General features: G+C 39.7%; 1 protein-coding gene across 1 annotated transcript in view; it reads right to left on the reverse strand.

Moving 5' to 3' along the window:
• arhgef18b (rho/rac guanine nucleotide exchange factor (GEF) 18b) overlaps nt 1–23,138 on the reverse strand; it is a 79,605-nt gene that overhangs the window by 52,453 nt on the left and 4,014 nt on the right. The window contains exons 2-10 of the mRNA XM_058072732.2: nt 18,717–18,850; nt 17,578–18,086; nt 13,838–14,003; nt 10,768–10,894; nt 10,623–10,677; nt 9,136–9,180; nt 6,875–6,943; nt 6,153–6,261; nt 3,136–3,313 (exon numbers count right to left, since the gene is read on the reverse strand). Coding sequence (XP_057928715.2) covers nt 3,136–3,313; nt 6,153–6,261; nt 6,875–6,943; nt 9,136–9,180; nt 10,623–10,677; nt 10,768–10,894; nt 13,838–14,003; nt 17,578–18,086; nt 18,717–18,850 — 1,392 coding nt within the window. The remainder of the gene's footprint in view (nt 1–3,135; nt 3,314–6,152; nt 6,262–6,874; nt 6,944–9,135; nt 9,181–10,622; nt 10,678–10,767; nt 10,895–13,837; nt 14,004–17,577; nt 18,087–18,716; nt 18,851–23,138) is intronic.

Below are 23,138 nucleotides of genomic sequence, written 5' to 3' on the forward strand. Positions count from 1 at the left end.
CTATTTAAGTTTAAAGAAAATAACTTGAAGGCTATCATTTAGGTCACTAGCTCTCTAGTTTGCGAGTTAGCATGTGTCTCAAGACCCTGCAGTTGCGCAATATGTTGTAAATAAGAGTATAAATGTGACTATAGTCGTGTTTTGTCATGTCTACAGGGCTCTAATAATGCTTTGTTCATTTTAATCTGAAAAAAATCATTTGTCTACCCACCAACTATATGTGGTTTCTCAATTTTTTATTATTATTATTATATTTATTTATTACTGATTGATTTTCTTTATTCTTGATTTGTTTGTTTATTTTTCATCTTATTTTGTGCAGAAAAATAAAAATTAAGATATTTGAGAACAGTGGAATGTTTTATCAGAGCTTTTATTGTAGAAAATCTGAACCAAAGCACTGAAAAAGTTTGTATATTTTTCAGTTTTTAATAAATGCGTTTTTTTGTGTTTTTTTTTGGAAAACCTAATGCGGCCCAGCCTTGCCCATACCCGAGCTCCAGTGGCCCCCAGGTAAATTGAGTTTGAGACCCCTGTCTTATTCAGAAAAAAAAATGGACTAATAATTCAAGGCGGACTGTTAGAAATATAAGCGTAAAATCGTGTGTGGTAAATATATGTTCTGGCCCCCCGCACAATTTTGTTAACTTAATGCAGCCCACAAGTCCAAAATTTGCCCACCCCTGTTTTAGAGAGTGTGTTACAGCATTTTAACGTCGTAACGTAATTTGCATTTCCGTAAGATACACAAAGATACACTGTTAATCCACATGTGGTTATTATTATTATTATTTTCTAATATAAGACTATTATACAGCATTTTCAAGTGAAATAAAGATATATACAAATATATATTCAGCGCCCATGGTCACCATTTAGTCCAAGACTACCACACCATTCATGTCATATGTCTGTGCTGTACTATTTTGAAGGGGTTCCAAGTCATGTATGTAATCGTAACTTGACATGTTGTATGTTTTGACAGCCGCTACATTGTTTCATAAAATGTAGTTGAGTTTTTTGGGGGTTTGAAGTTAGTGTTTGCTTTATCATTTGTTTTTGAGTGGTAGCAGATGTATACTGTATACAAACACGTACCAGTTTTAGTTTTATGCTAGCTGTTAGCATAACATTACCATGTTAACATGCTAACCATGTAATTATGGTAAGCAGATGGAACTTTTTCATCGATAATAAATACGCCTCATTGATACCGGCAAGATGTTTTCAAGAATGAGCCTCTATAAACACCTCACATTAGCCTAGCGGTGGGCAAACTATGGCCCGGGGGCCACATCTGGCCCACCAAGCGTGTGAGTCCGGCCCGTCTGTAGCTTCCAAAGTATTTGTCAGAGTAGTCAGAGTCAATCTGAGACGAAGCTTTGGATGGTTGAAGTAGCTTTTCACATGCAACCGTTCAGACTGCCCACTACACCGACTGGGAAGTAAAAAAGGAAGGACGCTCACATACTCTTTAATAGTCAATGTTTTATCATTCGTATTCTATATCGCACATCTTTTATTTACCTATATTCAGGGTGTGTTTTTCAGTTTCAAAAAGTTCTGTTTCGTTATTTGTTGTCTGATGTTTAAACTTTTCTCACAGGGCCATGTAGGGTTTCATTTAAAAACTGCATTTTGAGTTGACTAATGTAAATATTAATCATTCATTCATTTTCTACCGCTTTTTCACGGGGGGTGCTGGAGCCTATCCCAGCTGTCTTCGGGCAAGAGGCGGGGTACACCCTGGACTGGTGGCCAGCCAATCACAGGGCACATATGAAGAGCTTGCAACCAAAAGGTGCTAAATCCAATTTTCACTAAGTTGCATGTTTTTCATGAGTTTAATAGACCTCTGTCATGTGTATCCAAATCACATATTTTGGTCTTGAAATAATAAAAAATATGAAAAAAAGTGATATGAAATTTATGCTTTCAACCAAAAGGCGCTATTTCCATTTCTTTATTCTTTATTCTGATTGGCCCAAGTTTCCCATCTATTGATAATCTGACCAATCAGAGAGAAGAATACAATTGGCACTGCACATACAGAAAGCCAGTATCAGTGCGCATCCTGTTTTGTTTGTGTACATTAAGTACACGTATGATAGTTACAGTATGTTATGCAATTCAGGAGAACACAAATTGTGTTTTTACAGTATTCTGTAACATGGAAGTTTTTTTTACGCCATAAAAGGCATGTCTCTACCTTGACACCTCCAACTTTCATGAGAAACATTATTTTACTTGTACTAAAAAACATACAATGTAAAGAGTTTGTAATGAGATGATTTTTGTCACTGTCACCTTCATGGTGCAGTCAAATATGAGCACTGCTTTTAATAACATTTTCATTAATTTAATTAATAATAATTATTTTGTATTGTATGTTGAGAATGGCTTCTGTGTTGTAATTATTTTATTAGCATAGCACATTAAAGCACCTTACATTCTTTTACAACAATGCCATTGAAGAAGTTAAAGGTGACTTCAACTTCAACTATATAAAATACACGGTGTGTGCAGGATTTTTATAGCATGCATTTTTACGACCTATATTGATAGCTCTTTCATTTGCAATATAGACTTGATGACCAAATAGATTGATATGTGCGTAGTTAAAAATCATTGATTTTCTCGAAATCAGTCAAAATGGATTTAGCGCCTTTTGGTTGCAAGCTCTTCATATAGACAAACAACCATTCACACTCACATTCATACCTATGGACAATTTGGAGTCGCCAATTAACCTAGCATGTTTTGTTTTTTTTGGAATGTGGGAGGAAACCGAAACCAAATATCAATCAATGGAGGACTAATATATATTTGTTTGATGATCTGAACCATTTATGTGTGACAAACGTGCAAACAACTAAGAAATCAGGAAGGGCCAACACTACTTAATACAGTACTTAGGTAGTCCTATTTATAAATACAGAAAGTATACATATTCTCGATGTTTGCAAAGTTATAAGCTCCTGTATTGTATGTCAGTTCATTGTGTGGTGTACCTAATGTTGTGGCCAGCCTGCGAGTCTTGGTGAGTGAGCCGGTGTGGAAGCGAGGGGGGGGGGGGGTGCTTGGCCAAAGCCAAAGGTTTGCATGTGAGCGGGTGCGTCTTGAGGTGTTACTCACTCATGCATTGCAGGCTGTGCTTTTTCTGCAGAGTCTTGCCACAGAGCGAGCAGGTGGCCCGGCTGGAAAAAGTGCCCGGTGCTAAAAGATGGCCACTGCTGTGGCTGCCCTGCGTCTCCTCGGCCTCCCTCTCCTTCTCTTTGCCCCTTTGTTGCTGCTCTTTGTCTCGGGTCTTACCCTGCGGGGGCACACATTGGAAGCAAACATGGAGGGAGGTTAGTGGTGCTGTTAGAAGTGTGTCAGCAAGCAGGATGTGGGACAGGGTTTGTGTAAGGAGATTACAGGTGCAGCAACATGTGTGCCAACGGTTCACTGTTTACATGAGAACAAGGGTGTTCAAAGTCCGGCCCGGGGGCCATGAGCCAGGTGCAGCAAAAAGACCACTACTTCCTGTCAGCTATAATACAGTAAACCTCGGATATATCGGATTCAATTGTTTCCACTGGTTTTGTCCGATATAAGCGAAATCTGTTATATGCGTATATCGGAAAATGTCCATTTTACGCATATATCGGATTTATATCCGGTATATGCGTAAATCGGATTTTATCCATTATAAAAAGGCACTTCCTTGACTATGTTTCCAATGTACCTGGACGCGCAGGCAACGCTGCAAACGCTGCAAATGACGTCGTATAGCGACCTGTCACGATTCGGCGAATCGGAGCGCCACGATGCGGCCATCCGATATATGTGAGGGAAATTTTATGGAAATGCATTGGAACGGGACTGGAGATTTTGTCCGAAATAGGCGAAATCCGTGATAAAAAAATCCAATATATGCAATGAATTTTTATTGGAAATGCATTACAGAAAAATCGGTTCTTTTTTATCTGTCCGTTGTGAGCGAATTTCCGATATATCCGAGTCTGATATATCCGAGGTTTACTGTAGTTTTGTCATCCATAGCACTAAGAGAGCAGTGCTCATGAACACATTATAAGGGGGCTGAGTGGGGCTGTAGCTTGTCATTCCAACTCCATACAGTAGGTGGCATCATAAACCTGCTTCTTAACGGAAAAGTGCACTTTTTTAGAATCCTTATGTGAGACATGAACAGCACTGAGGACGATTCGATACACTGCCAGCGATACCATACTTTAACGATGCATGGAATTTTCTGGTGATACGATGCGATACAATTCACCCTCTTCATGATGCGATATAATGCGAGACGATACAATGCGATAATCATTTAGTTTAAATCAATGCAATCCGATATGATATATATTTCTTGCGATATGATGCAATTCAACATGATGCAAATAAGCAAAGGGAAAAAATGGAATTCAGTATGATCCTACAAAAAGGATTTGGCTTTATTCCTTTTAGGCACTTGGCAGTAAATTCAATACACACTGGACTGGTGGCCAGCCAATCACAGGGCACATATAGACAAACAACCATTCACACTCACATTCATACCTATGGACAATTTGGAGTGGCTAATTAACCTAGCATGTTTTTGGAATGTGGGAGGAAACCGGAGTACCCGGAGAAAACCCACGCGTGCACGGGGAGAACATGCAAACTCCACACAGAGATGGCTGAGGGTGGAATTGAAAGTGGTGCTAACCACTCGATCACCGTGCAGCCCAGGAAATAAATCATTCCGGGTAAAAAAATGATATTTTGCACACAAACCAAAGACACAGGACCAGCATTATTTATTAAACAATAATTACTGCTGTAAAAAATACAGTACAGCAACAGCATTTAGTTACACTTTCAACAGTGCAATCAATGTTTGTTTATATTATGTTGCAGGCATGTGTTTGGCCAGCTATGTGGGACGGGTTGAGCATGACCTGTGAACCAGGACGTGCGGGAATCGGTGTGTGTGCTGCGCTCTGGTGGTGGAAGTGTGAAAAATAAAGTTGACTGGAAGCAGCCGTTCGCCGTGTTCTTTTTTGGTATTGAAATCCTTAAGCAAAGATTGATTTAAGCTGCTTTTGTATCGATATAAGCAGACCAAATTGGCTGGCGGGAGATGAAAAGGGCATCGTAGTAACCGGATTATCATAATAACCGGGTATCGTACTAACGGAACTAATTATATCATAAAAGACTAGAAATTTGCCAGGAAATGAAAATAGTATCGTAATAAGTAGTAATTCGTTATAACCGATATCGATATAATGAGACTTTACTGTATTTCATTTAATAATATTTAGGGGATTTTCCTGAGAATTGTGCTCAAACGTACCTATGTTTTATTGCTGATAACTATGGTAATGAATGGTAAAAAGGTAGAAACAAAAGGTAAAACTTTTTTCTGATGAAAGTCTAATCTTCTTCTGCTATATACAGTATATACCATGTTTATATAGCCCTAAGACACAATGTTCTATACACCTTGAAAAATCAGTCAAAATCATCAAAGATGGCCGGTACCGAGAAGGATGGCTTTAGAAAATGGCTGTGATGGAATGAGTTAGCATATGCACACGCAAATGTGAAAACAAGAAATAGTTCATGGTGTTATATTTGTAAATAAGTTGTTATTTCCATATTTCATCTGTCCCAAAGCAGAAATTTATGCTTGAAATGTATCTTTTCACAAAAAGCTGCTTGTCTATTTTTTAGTCGGGAACTGATATTTTCCTGAAGCTTACCCGTGTTTTACTGCTGATGACTAAGAAAGGAAAAAGGTTCCATGTTTTTATAGCCATGGAACACAATGTTCTGTGATCAGTCCAAATCTTTAGAAGGCACATAAAACAAGAAAGACGTGTGTTCATGTCTCATGTCTCTTTAAGAAGAGAATAAGAAGACGTAGCAGGAGGGATCAGTGTTGCCAACTTACTGCTATATTCAGCCAATAATCACAAGTCTCAACATTGTGTTTTTCAAATTAGTGACTTTTCCATATCGCTCTTCTCAACTTGACTAAACAGACCGTACTAGCCGATCTAGCCAGACCGTACTAGCAGAGCAAACGGCCTTCCCTTTAACCACGCCAAAAATGACAAGTGTGAACGCACCCTCAGCTTTTCTTGTCCAATGAATGCGCTTACCTTATCTTTATTGAAGGATCCAGTCATCCGGTTCCTCAACGAGCTGAGAGTCCTCTTCACCTTGGTACCCTTTTCCACCTTCTCAGTTCGATCATCCTCCTCCTCATTTCTATTAGACCAATTCCAGTCCATTGAAGGGGGAAAAAACAAACTGTATTAACAATATTGCAATCCTAATATAATATCAGTACTACCATCACCATCACCAGGCCGCACTTTGGACACCCCAGATTGATCCTTTCCATTCATCATTGACTGTATTTGTATTGATATGTATATTGAATTGTTTTTTGCATGTAAAACTATAATTGTAAAACTATAAAAACATGTTTTCTGTTAGCATTTTTGGCTTTCTGGCACGGATGGACTTATATTTTTTCTTTTTATGAGAAAAATACATTTGGTTAGAGAATGTTTTGGTTAGAGTCGGACCTTCCGGTGTGGATTCATGATGCTAACCAAGGATCAACTGTATCATAAAATATAATTACATTGATTTCATGTCATTCATGGTTAACTGGAGGCTATATTGTCAGCTGGGATAGGCTCCAGCCCACCCGGGACGCTGAATAGAATAAGTGGTATAGAAAAAGAATGAATACATGTAATACCTATCGTATATGAAAACTAATACCAACAAGGGAACAAAGAGCAAGTTGGAGAGCATCGAGCGTCATATCCTCACAAAAGATTAAATGAAGAACAATAAGAAGTGAACTTACTCTTTAGAGAGGAACTCGTACCATGTGACATTTTCCTTATCATGGGTTTTGTGGGTCCTCTGCTTGGCCCTGTGGACGACAAATTCAGCTTTCACTGTCTCAAAACCGTACACACTTGTTGACAAAGCATGCTGGAAAAAGAGTGTTCAGTCATGATGGCGTAACATAGATCACTTATCAATTACATTCTCTTTAATTTGTGGAAAAAAGCTAACGTTACTTGGTGCTATAGACCAGTGTTTTTCAACCTTTCTTGAGCCACGGCACGTTTTTTTACATTGTAAAAATCTTGTGGCACACCACTAACCAAAAATGTTCCAAAATGTCACCACGACCTCACACGTGCATCAATAAGTCTATGGGAGGAACAAGGTAGGTGTTGCCACACGGACCAATATTACATTGCTCTGCCAGTCTTTACACCACAGACACTCCACAGTAGCCACGTTTTTACATCACCACTTTTTCTCTTTCCCAATCACCTTTCGGGAAACAATGGTATCCATGGAAAGGAATATTCCAATCTCTTGTCTACATGCGCCGTGAAAATCAACCAGAATAGTCAATAGGGCATGCCCAGTAAAACGTAAACATCAACATCACGTGATACCGACTTGCCCGAGTTTTTCTTTCACTTGTTGGAATAACTCCGTATTGCCAGTTTTTCGTCTGTCCAGTCTTGGAATTTAGTTTGAATCAAAAACAAACTTTGCTTAGTCCAGTGCCGATTGCTGGCCTCCATTTTTAAAAGTGAAGAACGTCTGGATCTGCGTGTTACGTCATATCTGAGCATGCGCTAAAAGAACGCACCCGGGATCAATTTAAACAGGAAAAGATCAAATTCAATCTTGCTAATATTTTATAATTAAACTCAGGACATGTTTTATATAGATATATATTTTCTTTTTTAATAAAACTGCACTTGTGAATAAAGTATAGAAGGGTTTAGATTCTGTTCCACAGATGGCGGTAATGCACACGAAAGCTGCTTGCCAACCGCCAATAAACAACAGAAGAAGAAAAACACCACGAAGAAGAACGCACCCTGACAACTTTCCGTTTGCGCGTTACAAGATACCTCAATCGGATTGGGGAAAGGAATATTCCATCTCCGTTCAATTCTTTCCATTTGAGGAATAAACCAAATGCAATTGGAATATTTGGGTCCATGTATACTATTGACATAATGGCTATATAACCTCGGATATATTGGACTCGGATATATCGGAAATTCGCTCACAACGGACAGATAAAAAAGAACCAATTTTTCTGTAATGCATTTCCAATAAAAATTAATTGCATATATCGGATTTTTTATAACGGATTTTGCCTATTTCGGACAAAATCTCCAGTCCCGTTCCAATTTCCCTCGCATATATCGGATGGCCGCATGGTGTCTTTCTCCTGGCTCCAGATTTAGGACAAATATAAAAGTGAGTGACGTCAATAATACTAGCACAGCAGTGAATGAGATCTTAACCTCACTATTGGAAATAACGTAGGCCTGCCTAACGTAGGGCGTAACAGGGCCTAGCTTAATTAACAATTTGTTATGCTCAGAGTCCAATAAAGTTCAATTCTCATTACCTTACGTCTCTTTTCATTGCCCAGTCCAGGTACATTGGAAACATAGTCAAGGAAGTGCCTTTTTATAACGGATAAAATCCCATTTACGCATATACCGGATATAAATCCGATATATGCGTAAAACGGACATTTTCCGGTATGCACATATAACGGATTTCGCTTATATCGGACAAAACCAGTTGGAACAATAGAATCCGATATATCCGAGGTTTACTGTATTTGCAAATGATGATTAATAAATGTTCATTATAAAAAGTGAAATTGGATAATTCCTCACGGCACACCTGACGGTTTCTGAAGGTACACTAGTGGTTGAAAATCACTGCTATAGACTAACTGTTGAATGGCCCTGAATGGCCCTGACTTGCAAAGTCCAAACCAGGCCTTTTTATGGGCTTGTCCATTAGTCGTGATGTCATGCAACAATGCTAAAAATAATAAACACAAACCGTGTAGAATGCAGAGTGAGTTCATATAACAACAACTGTGAGGTGTGAGTAACTGATGCAGCGTTCCTTTCTAAGAGCAAAGTAATTTGGCGTCTACGGTCTGCAAAAACACACACTTACACACACACACACACAGTGACATGGCGGCACACAGTGCTTGGTCACACACTGCTCCTTGCATGTGAGGGGTGTCGTTTTTAGCAGCACACTGTTTACTTGACTTACCCGTGGTACAACTTTAGCTCCTGCAGAACTTTTTGTACCATCAGCCTGAGACAAACAAGACACTGAAGCTGAGTTGATATGCAGGAAGGTGGGTGGGGGGGTGGGGGGGGTGGGGCAGGAAGGAACTGATGCATCTACACAACCTGACAAACACAGCGCACATACTGTGCAGGTATACCGTACACAAACACACCATCTAAGGAGGTGGGAGAGAGCGGGGTAGGAGGAGAAGGTTGCAGATTATGACACGGAGCAGAAATGTCAGCAAGGAATGGGGAAAGCCCCTCTGTTCCCCGCTGCTTTGGGAATGTGGGAGGAGATGAGACCATAAGGGCGTGCAGAGACGGTACAGGAAGTGCACCATCAAATTACCATCAAATTGTACAATTTAGTTTCAATTTCTTGGGACTAAATATGTTAGGCATACAGGTTATCCATCAATTCATTACATTGTAAGGTTTATTTTAGCTTTAAAGTTTGATCCTAAATTATTAATAAGCAGCTGGAAGAAAAATTAAAATGAAACGAGTATAAAAATGCGACTTTCCTTCACAATAAACACATAAATGCAACATAATGTAATAATAATGTAACAAATAAATATCTACATGTAACAAAACCCACCCATATAACCTTGACGCAAGGCATGCTGGGTAGCTTCTGGTACTCTTTCTCTCTATGTGGAAAAGAGAAAGGAAGCATACTCTTGATATCCAATCTCATCCAGTCTTTTATTGTTCATGTTCATGTTGCTGCTGGACTACCTAGCATACCTTGCGGGCACGCAAGGCATGCTGGGTAGCTTCTGGTACTCTTTCTCTCTATGTGGAAAAGAGAAAGGAAGCATTCTCTTGATATCCAATCTCATCCAGTCTTTTATTGTTCATGTTAATGTTGGGCGGCACGGTGGTCTAGTGGTTAGCGCGCAGACCTCACAGCTCGGATACCCGGGTTCAATTCCACCCTCGGCCATCTCTGTGTGGAGTTTGCATGTTCTCCCCGTGCATGTGTGGGTTTTCTCCGGGTACTCCGGTTTCCTCCCACATTCCAAAAACATGCTAGGTCAATTGGTGACTCCAAATTGTCCATAGGTATGAATGTGAGTGTGAATGGTTGTTTGTCTATATGTGCCCTGTGATTGGCTGGCCACCAGCCCAGGGTGACAGCTGGGATAGGCTCCAGCACCCCCGCGACCCTCGTGAGGAAAAGCGGTAGAAAACGAATGAATGAATGTTCATGTTGCTGCTGGACTACCTAGCATACCTTGCGGGCACTGGTACTCTTTCTCTCTATGTGGAAAAGAGAAAGGAAGCATACTCTTGATATCCAATCTTATCCAATCTTTTATTGTTCATGTGTATGTTGTTGCTGGACTACCTAGCATACCTTGCGGGCATATGTAAATCACGAGAGACTTCCTTTCATGCATGATTAGGTCTGACCAGATGGAGGTCAAGCCCACTTCACTGATGATGAGGTGGACTTACATGTGACTCTGGCCCTCAGTGGAGTGCAGGTGTTCCTCAGGGTCAAACTCCTCTGCTACACAAGAGAGGAGGTTAGAGGTTACTTATTTCTGGAGTCAAACACGTATCAAACTCATACCGCCCACATGTGAAAAAACAAGCCCACCTCCCGCTGCCCTCGCAGCCTGCTTGGACGTGCGTACGATGTGGGAAATGTGCGCTGCACGTGAACATTCGTCCGTGGCGAGGATCTCCGAGCGGGAGTACACTTGCTTGCCGGGAAATCCTGCAGCCTGAAATAATATAAACATATTCATATATTATCCAGGTTGTCACCATGTTGCAAACACACAACGAGTTTAGATGTTTGGATTCCATCAAGAACAGTTTCCCCATGAGCTCCAAGTCTAATATACACACAGCAACTTATTTATTTCATCCATTAACACATTAGACGGACCGGAACCTTATTTGGTCACTTAAGTGGCTTTCACTAACGGGCTCTCACAATACGCTGTGAGGTGGTGAGATGCAGACCTTCATTTCCGGTGTTTAAGCCGCTACATTTTTCTTAAACTTGAGCTCTGCGTCTTATCCAGCATTTCTGACTACATTCTAATATGGTATTAATAATATTAATATACTTTAGTATTGTAGTAATATTAGAAAAACAAGTATTTGTTCTGAGCAAGACATTTATTGGTGTCTGCCGGGGTCCTGCAATGACGTCAGCGTCCCTCTGGGCTCCTCCGGTGGACAAAAGCAGCATTGCAGCACCATCCATCCATTTTTACGCTGCTTGTCATCCAACTAAATGCTTTGGTCAGACGCAATGTAATATAGGAACATGTTGAAATACTTTTCTTTTTTTTTATTATACACTTGTATTGGTTCTTGTTTGTATATTTCTTAGGTAGCATGGGTGAATATTGAATAGTCCTTCATTGTTATTGTAACAAGTACAACGACATTGAAAAATTGCCCAACAGTCAATGCATCCTTCATATATCAACTGCATTAAGAATAAATAAATAAGATAAAAAATTAACTAAAATTAACTAAAATTAACTAAAATTAACTAAAATTTAATAAAATTAACTAAAATTAACTAAAATTTAATAAAATTAACTAAAATTAAATAAAATTTAAATTTAAATTTAAAATAAAAATAAAAATAAAAATAAAAATAAAAATAAAAATAAAAATAAAAATAAAAATAAAAATAAAAATAAAAATAAAAATAAAAATAAAAATAAAAATAAAAATAAAAATAAAAATAAAAATAAAAATAAAAATAAAAAACAGTCACGCATAAAATTAAATAAAAATGCTATAGCACAATGTTAAGAATTATTCCTTAAGGCAGGGGTGGGCAAACTTTTTGACTCGTGGGCCGCATTGATATGACAAAATTTCCGGGGGGGGGGGGGGGGCAGACTATATATTTTACACGTAACAGTCCACCTGGTATTATTGTATCTGTAAAATTGTCATGCAATCTGCTATTATTATTTATTATTTTATATTTATATTTAAATATTTTAAAAATAATAAATATTATAATAATTACAATAAAATTACAATAATAATTATTATATTATTATTATGTAAAATATGCAAATATAACAATAATATTATATATAATCAATATAATAATTTGCATTAATATAATAATTATAATAATCATAATAGTTCTAATAATAATTATAATAATCTAATAATCTATTAATAATCTAATAATAATCTAATAATCTAATCTAATAATAATAATAATAATTATTATTATTATGTGCTTGTGTCCCTTTTTTCAGGAGCACTTTGTAAACAACAGACCATGTCAAAAAACGAAATTGATAAAACCATCAAAAGGTTGGCTCAGGCCATGATGCCAGGTTGTATGTTGAGTTTAAATGAAATACTTTGGAAAGATTGGGCGGGGCGTATTCAAACACTTGGCGGGCCGGATGTGGCCCCCGTAGTTTGCCCACCCCTGCCTTAAGGCATTGAGGGTAGTTACTTCGGTAAAGTAAAAACTATTTTTAAGTCTGTTTGTTCTTGATTTCATTAACCTGTAACGTCTACCTGACGGTGTTAAGTTGTTGAGTGATGAGTTTAGTGTTCTTTGTAGGATGATGCTGTGAGTCGGACTGTTAAATTCAGTAATGACCACCTGCAATTTCCAATGGGTTGACAAGATTACGATTGGCTCCTGCCAAATAAACAGCCACCTGGTCCTAAAAGAATCGTTCCATTTGATGATGTGCGGCTTATAGTCCTGTGCGTATTACATACTGTATGTACTGTACGTTTAAATGAAGTGGGTGCGACTTATACTGCGGAGTTTGCAATAATTTATACACATTGCTCATGAGGAAAATCCCAAAATATTATTGAATGAAATACAGTAAAACCTCTACAGCAGGGGTCTCAAACTCAATTTTACTTGGGGGCCACTGGAGCTCAGGTCTGGGTGAGACTGGGCCGCATCAGGTTTTAAAAAAAAAAAAAAAAAAAAACGCATTTATTAAAAACTATTTTTTTTCTTCGCTTTGGTTCCAATTTTGTACAATAAAAACTCTGATAAAACATTCCACTGTTCTCAAATATCTTACTTTTTATTTTTCTACACAAAATAAGATGAAAAATAAATAAACAAATCAAGAATAAAGAAAATCAATCAGTAATAAATAAATATAATAATAATAATAAAAGGGCAAATAATAAAAACTTAAGAAAGCACATATAGTTGGTGGGTAGACAATTTTTTTTCAGATTAAAATGAACAAAGCATTATTAGAGCCCTGTAGACATGACAAAACACGACTATAGTCACATTTATACTCACTTATACTTATATTTACAACATATTGCACAACTGCAGGGTCTTGAGACACATGCTAACTCGCAAACAAGAGAGCTAGCGACCTAAACGGTAGCCTTCAAGTTATTTCCTTTAAACTTAAATAGCCAAAAATTTACCACTTCCACACGGATAGGGAGGATAACTATTAACAGTTATTTAACCTTTAACATGAACATGAATCAAACGTAATAATTTTTTCTGGGTACATGATACCATACAGCATCCATATCAAACTTGCGCGGGCCGCACTAACATTAAACTTTCATATCAAGGAGGGGGCCTCAAACTAGTGTCCTGCGGGCCACATTTGGCCCGCGGGCCGTGTGTTTGAGACCCCCGCCAGGATGTGCACCTGTACTTCATCACAATGTACCTTAACTGTAGGACTGAAGACACTCTGCTGGGGACCGTCTGTCTCCTCCAGTGGGCAACCTGCGTAGCTTTCCATCTTCTGCTGAGTGGACTGGAAGAGGCCGCTCTGCCCCCCTTCTTCATTATCCTCGCCATCGCTATCCATGGCCATGGTGTCCAGACTTAGTCTGGCAGAGGAACAAAGACAATGAGCGGCGGTTCCAGGTAGTAAGCAGTTCCAGCAGTAAGTCACTCGCTAGCAGGACCTACACCAAAAAACACCAAAGGTATTTTTAAAAAGAGGGGAAGAATGCATAACATCATGTTTGATGCTTTTCTAACATGATGCTTTTCTGACCTCTAAATGTAGTAAAATGTTGAATTCTGGTGTTAAACCATGCCAAAGTTTCACATCATGAGGTTTGCTCATTTGGAAGTGAGCCATGAAAAAAGTTTGGGATGGCTCTGAATACTTGGTTTCAGACATTTTTTTTTCTAATACCGGCTCACTGTGACATCACAGTCTGCGACTTCCTTATATGGGCGTGCCCAGGTACAAGCTGTTAACTGTACAAGCTGAGTGGGACGGATCACAGCAGTGAGGGGAATAAATAAAAAAAAAACAGCTGGAATAGGTGGAGATACGGGAAGATCTAGAAAGCTTTCTGTGCAAATTATTGTGTGTAGCTGCTCTATAGAAGTTCACAATTCAATACAAAGGGACGAAAATGAGCATAATAGGTCTTGCATTTTCTCTGAGGGAATCCGAAAGGGATTAATAAAGTATTATGTGTGTCTGTCTGTAGTTTAAATAAAACTGGCATCTCACCCCCGTCCAATCAAATCTTTTTTTTATATTTTAATTTTTTTTTAAATATTAAACAAATTTTTTAAAAAATATTTTTTAATTTTTTTTATTTCATATATTTAAATTTAATATTTTATATATTTTATATATTTAATTTTATATTATTTAAATGACATACGACCAAATTATTCATTCAAATGTACTTTTAAAACCTTTAATCAACTATCTAGAGCAGGGGTATACAAAGTGTGGCCCAGGGGCCATTTGGAGCCAGCAGCTGAAAAACCACAAAAGCATGAATGGAAGAAAAGTGCACTAATTTAATGAGAATCATGTCAAAATATTAGGAGAATAAAGTTATAAAAATAAGATATAAAACGGTAATTTTACAATAAAAATTTTTGCTATTTTACAAGCAAAGTCATAATATTATGAGGGACGATAATTATGTTAGATCAGGGGTCTCAAATTTACCTGGGGGCCACCGGAGCTAGGTTCTGTGTGAAGCCGGGCCGCATCAGGTTTTCAAAAAAAAAACCCAAAACGCATTTATTAAAAACTGGAAAAAAAATCTATAAAAAAACTATCCACTATATCCACAAAAAAACTATACACTTTTTCAGTACTTTGGTTCCGGTTTTCCACACCAAAATATCTGATAAAACATTCCACTGTTCTCAAATATCTTAATTTTTATTTTTCTATACACAAAATAAGATTTAAAAAATAAATAAACAAATTAAGAATAAAGACAATAAATCAATCAATCAGTAATAAATAAGTAAAATAATAATAAAACAGCAAATAAGAAAAACGTAAGAAACCACATACAGAAATAATTTTTTTCAGATTGAAATGTACAGTATTAACAGTTATTTAACCTTTAACATGAACATTAATGAAACTTAATAATTTGACCCAATTAGCAAGTTAGCATCGTACTCAGTTCCATGTTTGATGAGATGCTTTATCTTGACGTGTATTTTCCCTTTTATTCCAAATCATTTCCTGCATTTATTTGTACCCAGCGTCATAAGCCTTTAGCTTCATTGCTAATCCAAAGCGAAACAGGGCGGGGTAACAGGGTAGGGTAACAGTATGGGCGGGGCAAAATCATGTTCATTGTGTTCGGTGTGCACACAGCTTTAAGCTGTCATTTCAACATTAAACTTTGGTATCAAGGTGGGGGGCCTCAAACTAGCGGGCCAAATGCGGCCCGTGGGCTGCGAGTTTGAGACCCCTGTGTTAGATGCATAACATTTTATAAAGCATACATTTCTGGGGGATGGGGTGTTAATATAAGAAAAAAATGGGGAGAAATATTATGAAAATTAAGTTGGAATATTCTAGGATGAACCAATAGGTAAAAAAATGGGGTACATTGAACAAAAGGTGGCGATTCAGCCAGACTTGTAAAGAACCCTGGAGGATTCCTACCCCACCTGGTCAAACAATCTGCGGAGACTGTACTCCAGGGAGTTTGCCAGTACCCCCCAGTTGTTAAAGTCCGGAAAAAGCTCCGGTCCCTGATTCAATCTGCCCAGACCTGATAATCCATGCCGGCGCTGCCCTAAAGTCCTGGCTAAACAAGTTCCTATCTTCCTGCATGTGTACACGAAAGCTTCCAAAAATCTGGAGGAGCGCTTTAGTGGTCGTTATCCCAAAGCTGATGAAGCCACCAGAGGATCTAAAGAGTTCGAGACTCATCTCTCTTTTGTGCTTCCCTTTTATAGACGGCCTTTTATGCTTTTCCTCTTCACTGAGCTAGAAATGTTGTTAGAACTTTGTACTCTCGTGTCAAACACATTTGGAAGCGAGCCCTGAAAGTAGTTCTGGATGGCTCTGCCTGCCTTTGTTTTACAGAATTTATTTTTTTACACAGAATTCCACTGACATCCCTGCAACCCGGAAGTCCCCATATGGGCATGCCCAGTTGGCTGCCATGTAATGTTTTTAACAGGTGTGAGGCAAAGCTAATTTTGTTCAGCTCAGGCAAGCATCAGGCAGAAGTGATTGTAGTTTCCGATTCCCACCCAGAGAGAGAAAAATGCTCATTTGTCAGCGGCAATTCACAAGGGACTGTTTTGTGAACATGGGCCAATACGGAGCCGGACTATCCACCAAACTCTTGCTGAAATCGAACAACTTTCCAACAGGACTTGGTTTCAGTGTCCAAACTGTGTTTATTTAAGTAATCGGACAAAAGGGGTTCGGCAGCCGTCTGGAAGTCCTCAAGATTGTGACCAATTATATCTGGGTGTACAAAGGCCAGGGGTTGGACTAAATGACACAAAGTGTTTGGGCCGGGGACAGAAAACCCAAAGAAAAGTTACAGGAAGAGGCACAGTCTGGAAGATCTAGAAAGCTTTCAGTGCGGGTTATCATGTGTACCTGCTCTATAGGAGTCCACAAGTCAATATAAAGGCCTGAGAGTGAGTACAAGATGTTGGAGAGACTGATCTACACCCATATCGAATCTATTGATCCGGGTCCTTGATCAGGGAGCTAGCCCGAAAATTCAGTTTTACCTTCACCGGTGGTCTTAGAACACACATTGGTCCTTGCTCCACTGGAATTGCTAAATGACCTTCATCACTCGGGCACCGAGCAAGTAAGAAAGTCCTTCCAGACTCCCTGCTTTCATTGCTGACGTCAGTCCAACACCACTGGGAGTTTGCTTTCCCAGGCCCGCTTGGGTCAACCGCCATCAAACCGGCTTCCACTGTGGCGGGTCAGTGTGGTGCTGAGGAGCAGACCACGGACCACGTGATAGCATCCTGCCCAGTGGGTCTCGTGGTTTGACAGCTGTGGACCAGAACTCAGCTGGTTGGCAATAAATGCCCACCTATCTTCGGGGGTTGCCGCCATCTTCTTGAGATGTTTTGACTTCATATTTATTGAATAAGTATGTGATTGATGCTTGTTGAAAAACTACAAACAGAGAAAAGTCGTACCTCCTTCCCAGGTTGATGGGGGACACGGGGACGCCCCAGCTGTGTCTTCGAGACGTGGACACAGATCTCGCCAAGTTGGGGAAACTGTCGACGTCTCCGTTGAAATGCACGGTGCTCTGTTGTGTTTGAGTGGTTTCCATGGAACCCAGGAGTCCGTTCAGATCAATAGTCACGCTCAGCCCCACTCCTGGGCCCAAGGGGTCAGCACTGTCAATCACACAGCTTGGTAACAGGGTGGGGCGCAGCTGGGTGACAACCAGGGTGCCGCCGGGTGCCTCCTCTGCAGGGTGCGCCGATGAGAGCGATGAGGATCTACTGGCCGAAAGCGGTGCTGTCGTCTGGGATGTCCGATCTGGACTGCTGGACTTCAGAGGTCCTCCAAGAACAGCCTCCAGGTCCCTGAAGTAGTCCGAGTCTCCCAAAGAAGAGCTGAGGCCCTGAAGGTCCTCTAAGCTGCTGCTCACATCCACGCCTCCAACGTCACCGTCGCTCACAGACGAGCATGCGTCCTGCCAAGGTGAAGACAGGTTACTTTTTAGGGGGATAACTTCTTTTTACACTTGAATGACAGTTGGGAACCTTAATGGGGACTGTTCAACCCTGAAACAGATCATTTTCTACATAAAAATAAATACGTTTATAATAAAATATAATAAAAAATAATGAACGATACTAATAATAAAATCTACACCACTGTCTACTTTACTCCTAAAACAAAATTACTATAAGAAAAAAAAAACGTATTTAACAGGTATTTAAAAAATATATATTTTAAAACAAGACTGGAAAGGAAAAAAGAATAAAAAAAAAAACATTCCAAAATAAAACTTTTTATATGTAAAAAGAAAACTACATGGAAAATTTAAATTTAAAAAAATTATAAAATGAAATAAGAATAATAAATAAAGGCATAAAAAATATTTTTAAAACATTAAAAAAAAAACAGGAATGTAAAGGAAAATAATAAAAGACAAAAAAATCTACAATAATACACACTTTTTAAACGTAAAAACAAGACTACATGGACAATTTTAATAAAACAAACTCAATAAAATTAAGTAATAACAATATAGGCAATTTAACATTTGGAAACAAGAATAAGGGGAAAAAACGGTTCTAAACAAGGCTACATCTCCTACCTGATCCTGACTGGTCCCCCCAAAGAAGACATGCTCGGTGATGGAAGCAGGCGATGGAGATGTGGAGGACGTTGTCACTGCAGGAGTATGGAGCTGGACACGTTCTTGTCCACTGTATGGCTTGCACTCGGAGGCTGGAATATATTAGCGTTATCTTTAATAACATATGGCTTCAACATCTTTATCCTGTGTTTCATTCGGATTATGACACAGTCATGGCAGAAATCACAAAATCATTCAAAGATCTTAAAAAATGTCCAAGTAAAAAGTATTTTATAAACGTGTAGTACTCTGCTATGGGAGGGATCTTGGTGGTTGTTTAAAGTGAAAGTAAGAGTAACAGGATGGAGATGCAGCATCATGTAACCACAACATAGGAAGTGTTGAGTATCATGCAGAGCAGCTGTAGTCCACTGTAATGTTTGTACGCAAAGGCTATGGCATACTGTATACACCAGGGGTCTCAAACACGCGGCCTGCGGGCCCCCGCCTTGATATAAAAGTTTAATGTTAGTGCGGCCCGCGCAAGTTTGATATGGATGCTGTATGGTATCATGTACCCAGAAAAAATTATTACGTTTGATTCATGTTCATGTTAAAGGTTAAATAACTGTTAATAGTTATCCTCCCTATCCGTGTGGAAGTGGTAAGTTTTTGGCTATTTAAGTTGAAAGGAAATAACTTGAAGGCTACCGTTTAGGTCGCTAGCTCTCTAGTTTGCAAGTTAGCATGTGTCTCAAGACCCTGCAGTTGCGCAATATGTTGTAAATAAAAAGAGTATAAATGTGACTATAGTCGTGTTTTGTCATGTCTACAGGGCTCTAATAATGCTTTGTTCATTTTAATATGAAAATAATAATTTTTTTTCTTAAGTTTTTATTATTTGCCATTTTATTATTATTATATTTATTTATTACTGATTGATTGATTTTCTTTATTCTTGATTTGTTTATTTATTTTTCATCTTATTTTGTGTAGAAAAATAAAAATTAAGTGGAATGTTTTATCAGAGCTTTTCTTGTAGAAAATCGGAACCAAAGCAAAGTTTATTCATTTTTCTGTTTTTAATAAATGTGTTTTTTTGTTGTTTTTTTTGGAAAACCTGATGCGGCCCAGTCTCACCCAGACCCTAGCTCCAGTGGCCCCCAGGTAAATTGAGTTTGAGACCCCTGGTATACACACTACACAGCATTAGGAACCATAAGGCAACCCACTTGGCACCACCATGACCAAAAGAAGTTCAAGGATTTCAAGTACCAAAAAAAGTCTCCTGAGGCGACTTGGCGTGTCCTGGTAACGCTGGCGAATTCAGCCACGGCATCAGAGAAGGGGAAAGCCGCAGTTATGACAGCTTATGTAAGTCTCATTTCATAAGAACATTTTTTTTGCCTGAGACTAAGCCCGGCTGGCTCCGTTCCCCTTCGATGCAGCCTGTTGATTTTCTCCTCAAAAGGTCATACATCACATGATTCAGGCGCAAAAACACACACATGCGTGCTGGTATACTGTGCAGTACATGATATACGCCCAGGGAGGGGAAACGAGGATCTGTACTTTCAAAGTATTACATTTATTGTTGTGCTTGTATTTTTGCAGTAGCACACAACTGTAAGAAATATCTCCTTTTCACAAATCAACTCCCTTCCACTTTCTGCACTTCACAAAACCAACTCCATTTCACCGACTAACGGGTACTGATGGGTACTGATTCACAAGTGCTCAACAAATACTCGAGTTTCACTGACTCATTACTTGACAAAAACTTGAGTCATTTGAGTTGCACTTCAGTCTCACTCACTCGTGGATTGACAATGAATCGCATTCGGCTGACTTCCGGGTACTTGACGAAGACTCAAGTTTCACCGACTCACAAGTGTTCAACAAAGACTTAAGGTGCATTGACTCCAGGGCGCTCAATGAAGACTTGAGCTTCGCTGACTCACAGGTGCCCAAAAAACGACTCAAATTTCACTGACTAATGGGTACTCGAACAGTCAAGCTTCACCAATTCATGAGTTCTCTGTAAGGACTCAAGTTTGACTGACTCAAAGACTTGAGTTTTACAGACTTGCAGGTGCTCGACGAAGACTCAGGTGTCACCGACACTGACTTTAGTTTCACTGACTTGCGGGGGTGTCCAACAAAGACTCAAATTGGACTAAGTAATGAGTACTGGAGCTTCGCTGATTCACGAGTGCTTGACAAAGACTCAAAGTTGATGAAAAATCAAATTTTACTCACTAAGACGCGTTCGACGAAGAGTCAAGTTGCACTGACTCTCGGGTAGTCGATGAGGACTCGAGTTTCACTGACTCATGGGTACTCTATGAAGACTCGAGCGTCACTGATTCACTGGTGCTCGACACGACTAGAGTTTAACTGACTCAAAGACTTTGGTGTCACCGACTTGCGCTTTGGCAATGCGTCACATTTGACTGACTTACTTGAAGTACTTGATGAAGACATGAGTTTAACTCAATAAAGAAGCGAACTTCAGTGATTCACGAGTGCTGGGCCAAGACTCGAGTTACACTGACTAAAAATGTGCTTGACAAAGGTTTGGGTTGGACTGACCCGTTGATGCTTGACAAAGACTCACGGGTGTGCGACGAAGACTCGAGTTTCACTGACTCATGGGTATTCGATGAAGACTCGAGCGTCACTGATTCACTAGTGCTCGACAAGACTAGAGTTTAACTGACTCAAAGACTTTGGTGTCACAGACTTGCGCTTTGACATTTGACTGACTTACTTGAAGTACTTGATGAAGACAGGAGTATAACTCGATAAAGAAGCGAGCTTCAGTGATTCTCGAGTGCTCGACCAAGACTCGAGTTACACTGACTAAAAATGTGCTTGACAAAGGCTTGGGTTGGACTGACCCGTTGATGCTTGACAAAGACTCATGAGTGTGCGACGAAGACTCGAGTTTCACTAACTACTCAAATTTCCTTGACTCACAAGTGCTCGACCAAGACTCGAGTTACACTGACTAAAAATGTGCTTGACAAAGGCTTGGGTTGGACTGACCCGTTGATGCTTGACAAAGACTCATGAGTGTGCGACGAAGACTCGAGTTTCACTAACTACTCAAATTTCCTTGACTCACAAGTGCTCGACCAAGACTCGAGTTACACTGACTAAAAATGTGCTTGACAAAGGCTTGGGTTGGACTGACCCGTTGATGCTTGACAAAGACTCATGAGTGTGCGACAAAGACTCGAGTTTCACCGACTACTCAAATTTCCTTGACTCACGAGAGCTCGACACAGACTCGAGTTACACTGACTAAAAATGTGCTTGACAAAGGCTTGGGTTGGACTGACCCGTTGATGCTTGACAAAGACTCACGAGTGTGCGACAAAGACTCGAGTTTCACTGACTACTCAAATTTCCTTGACTCACGAGAGCTTGACACAGACTCGAGTTACACTGACTAAAAATGTGCTTGACAAAGGCTTGGGTTGGACTGACCCGTTGATGCTTGACAAAGACTCACGAGTGTGCGACAAAGACTCGAGTTTCACTAACTACTCAAATTTCCTTGACTCACGAGTGCTCGACACAGACTCGAGTTACACTGACTAAAAATGTGCTTGACAAAGGCTTGGGTTGGACTGACCCGTTGATGCTTGACAAAGACTCACGAGTGTGCGACAAAGACTCGAGTTTCACTGACTACTCAAATTTCCTTGACTCACGAGTGCTCGACCAAGACTCGAGTTACACTGACTAAAAATGTGCTTGACAAAGGCTTGGGTTGGACTGACCCGTTGATGCTTGACAAAGACTCACGAGTGTGCGACAAAGACTCGAGTTTCACTAACTACTCAAATTTCCTTGACTCACGAGTGCTCGACCAAGACTCGAGTTACACTGACTAAAAATGTGCTTGACAAAGGCTTGGGTTGGACTGACCCGTTGATGCTTGACAAAGACTCATGAGTGTGCGACAAAGACTCGAGTTTCACCGACTACTCAAATTTCCTTGACTCACGAGAGCTCGACACAGACTCGAGTTACACTGACTAAAAATGTGCTTGACAAAGGCTTGGGTTGGACTGACCCGTTGATGCTTGACAAAGACTCACGAGTGTGCGACAAAGACTCGAGTTTCACCGACTACTCAAATTTCCTTGACTCACGAGAGCTCGACACAGACTCGAGTTACACTGACTAAAAATGTGCTTGACAAAGGCTTGGGTTGGACTGACCCGTTGATGCTTGACAAAGACTCACGAGTGTGCGACGAAGACTCGAGTTTCACTGACTACTCAAATTTCCTTGACTCGACACAGACTCAAGTGAGTAAGTAGACTCAGGGGTTGACCTACGACAAAGGCTTTTGTTCCGGCAAAGACTTGGATTTGGACTGACTCCTAAATGAGTCATGAGCGTGGTTGACTGGAGAAGATGTCATCA

The sequence above is a fragment of the Doryrhamphus excisus genome, linkage group LG4 (genome assembly GCF_037039965.1).
Source record: "Doryrhamphus excisus strain RoL-2023G ecotype Guam linkage group LG4, RoL_Dexc_Guam_v1.1, whole genome shotgun sequence".
Classification (NCBI taxonomy): domain Eukaryota; kingdom Metazoa; phylum Chordata; class Actinopteri; order Syngnathiformes; family Syngnathidae; genus Doryrhamphus; species Doryrhamphus excisus.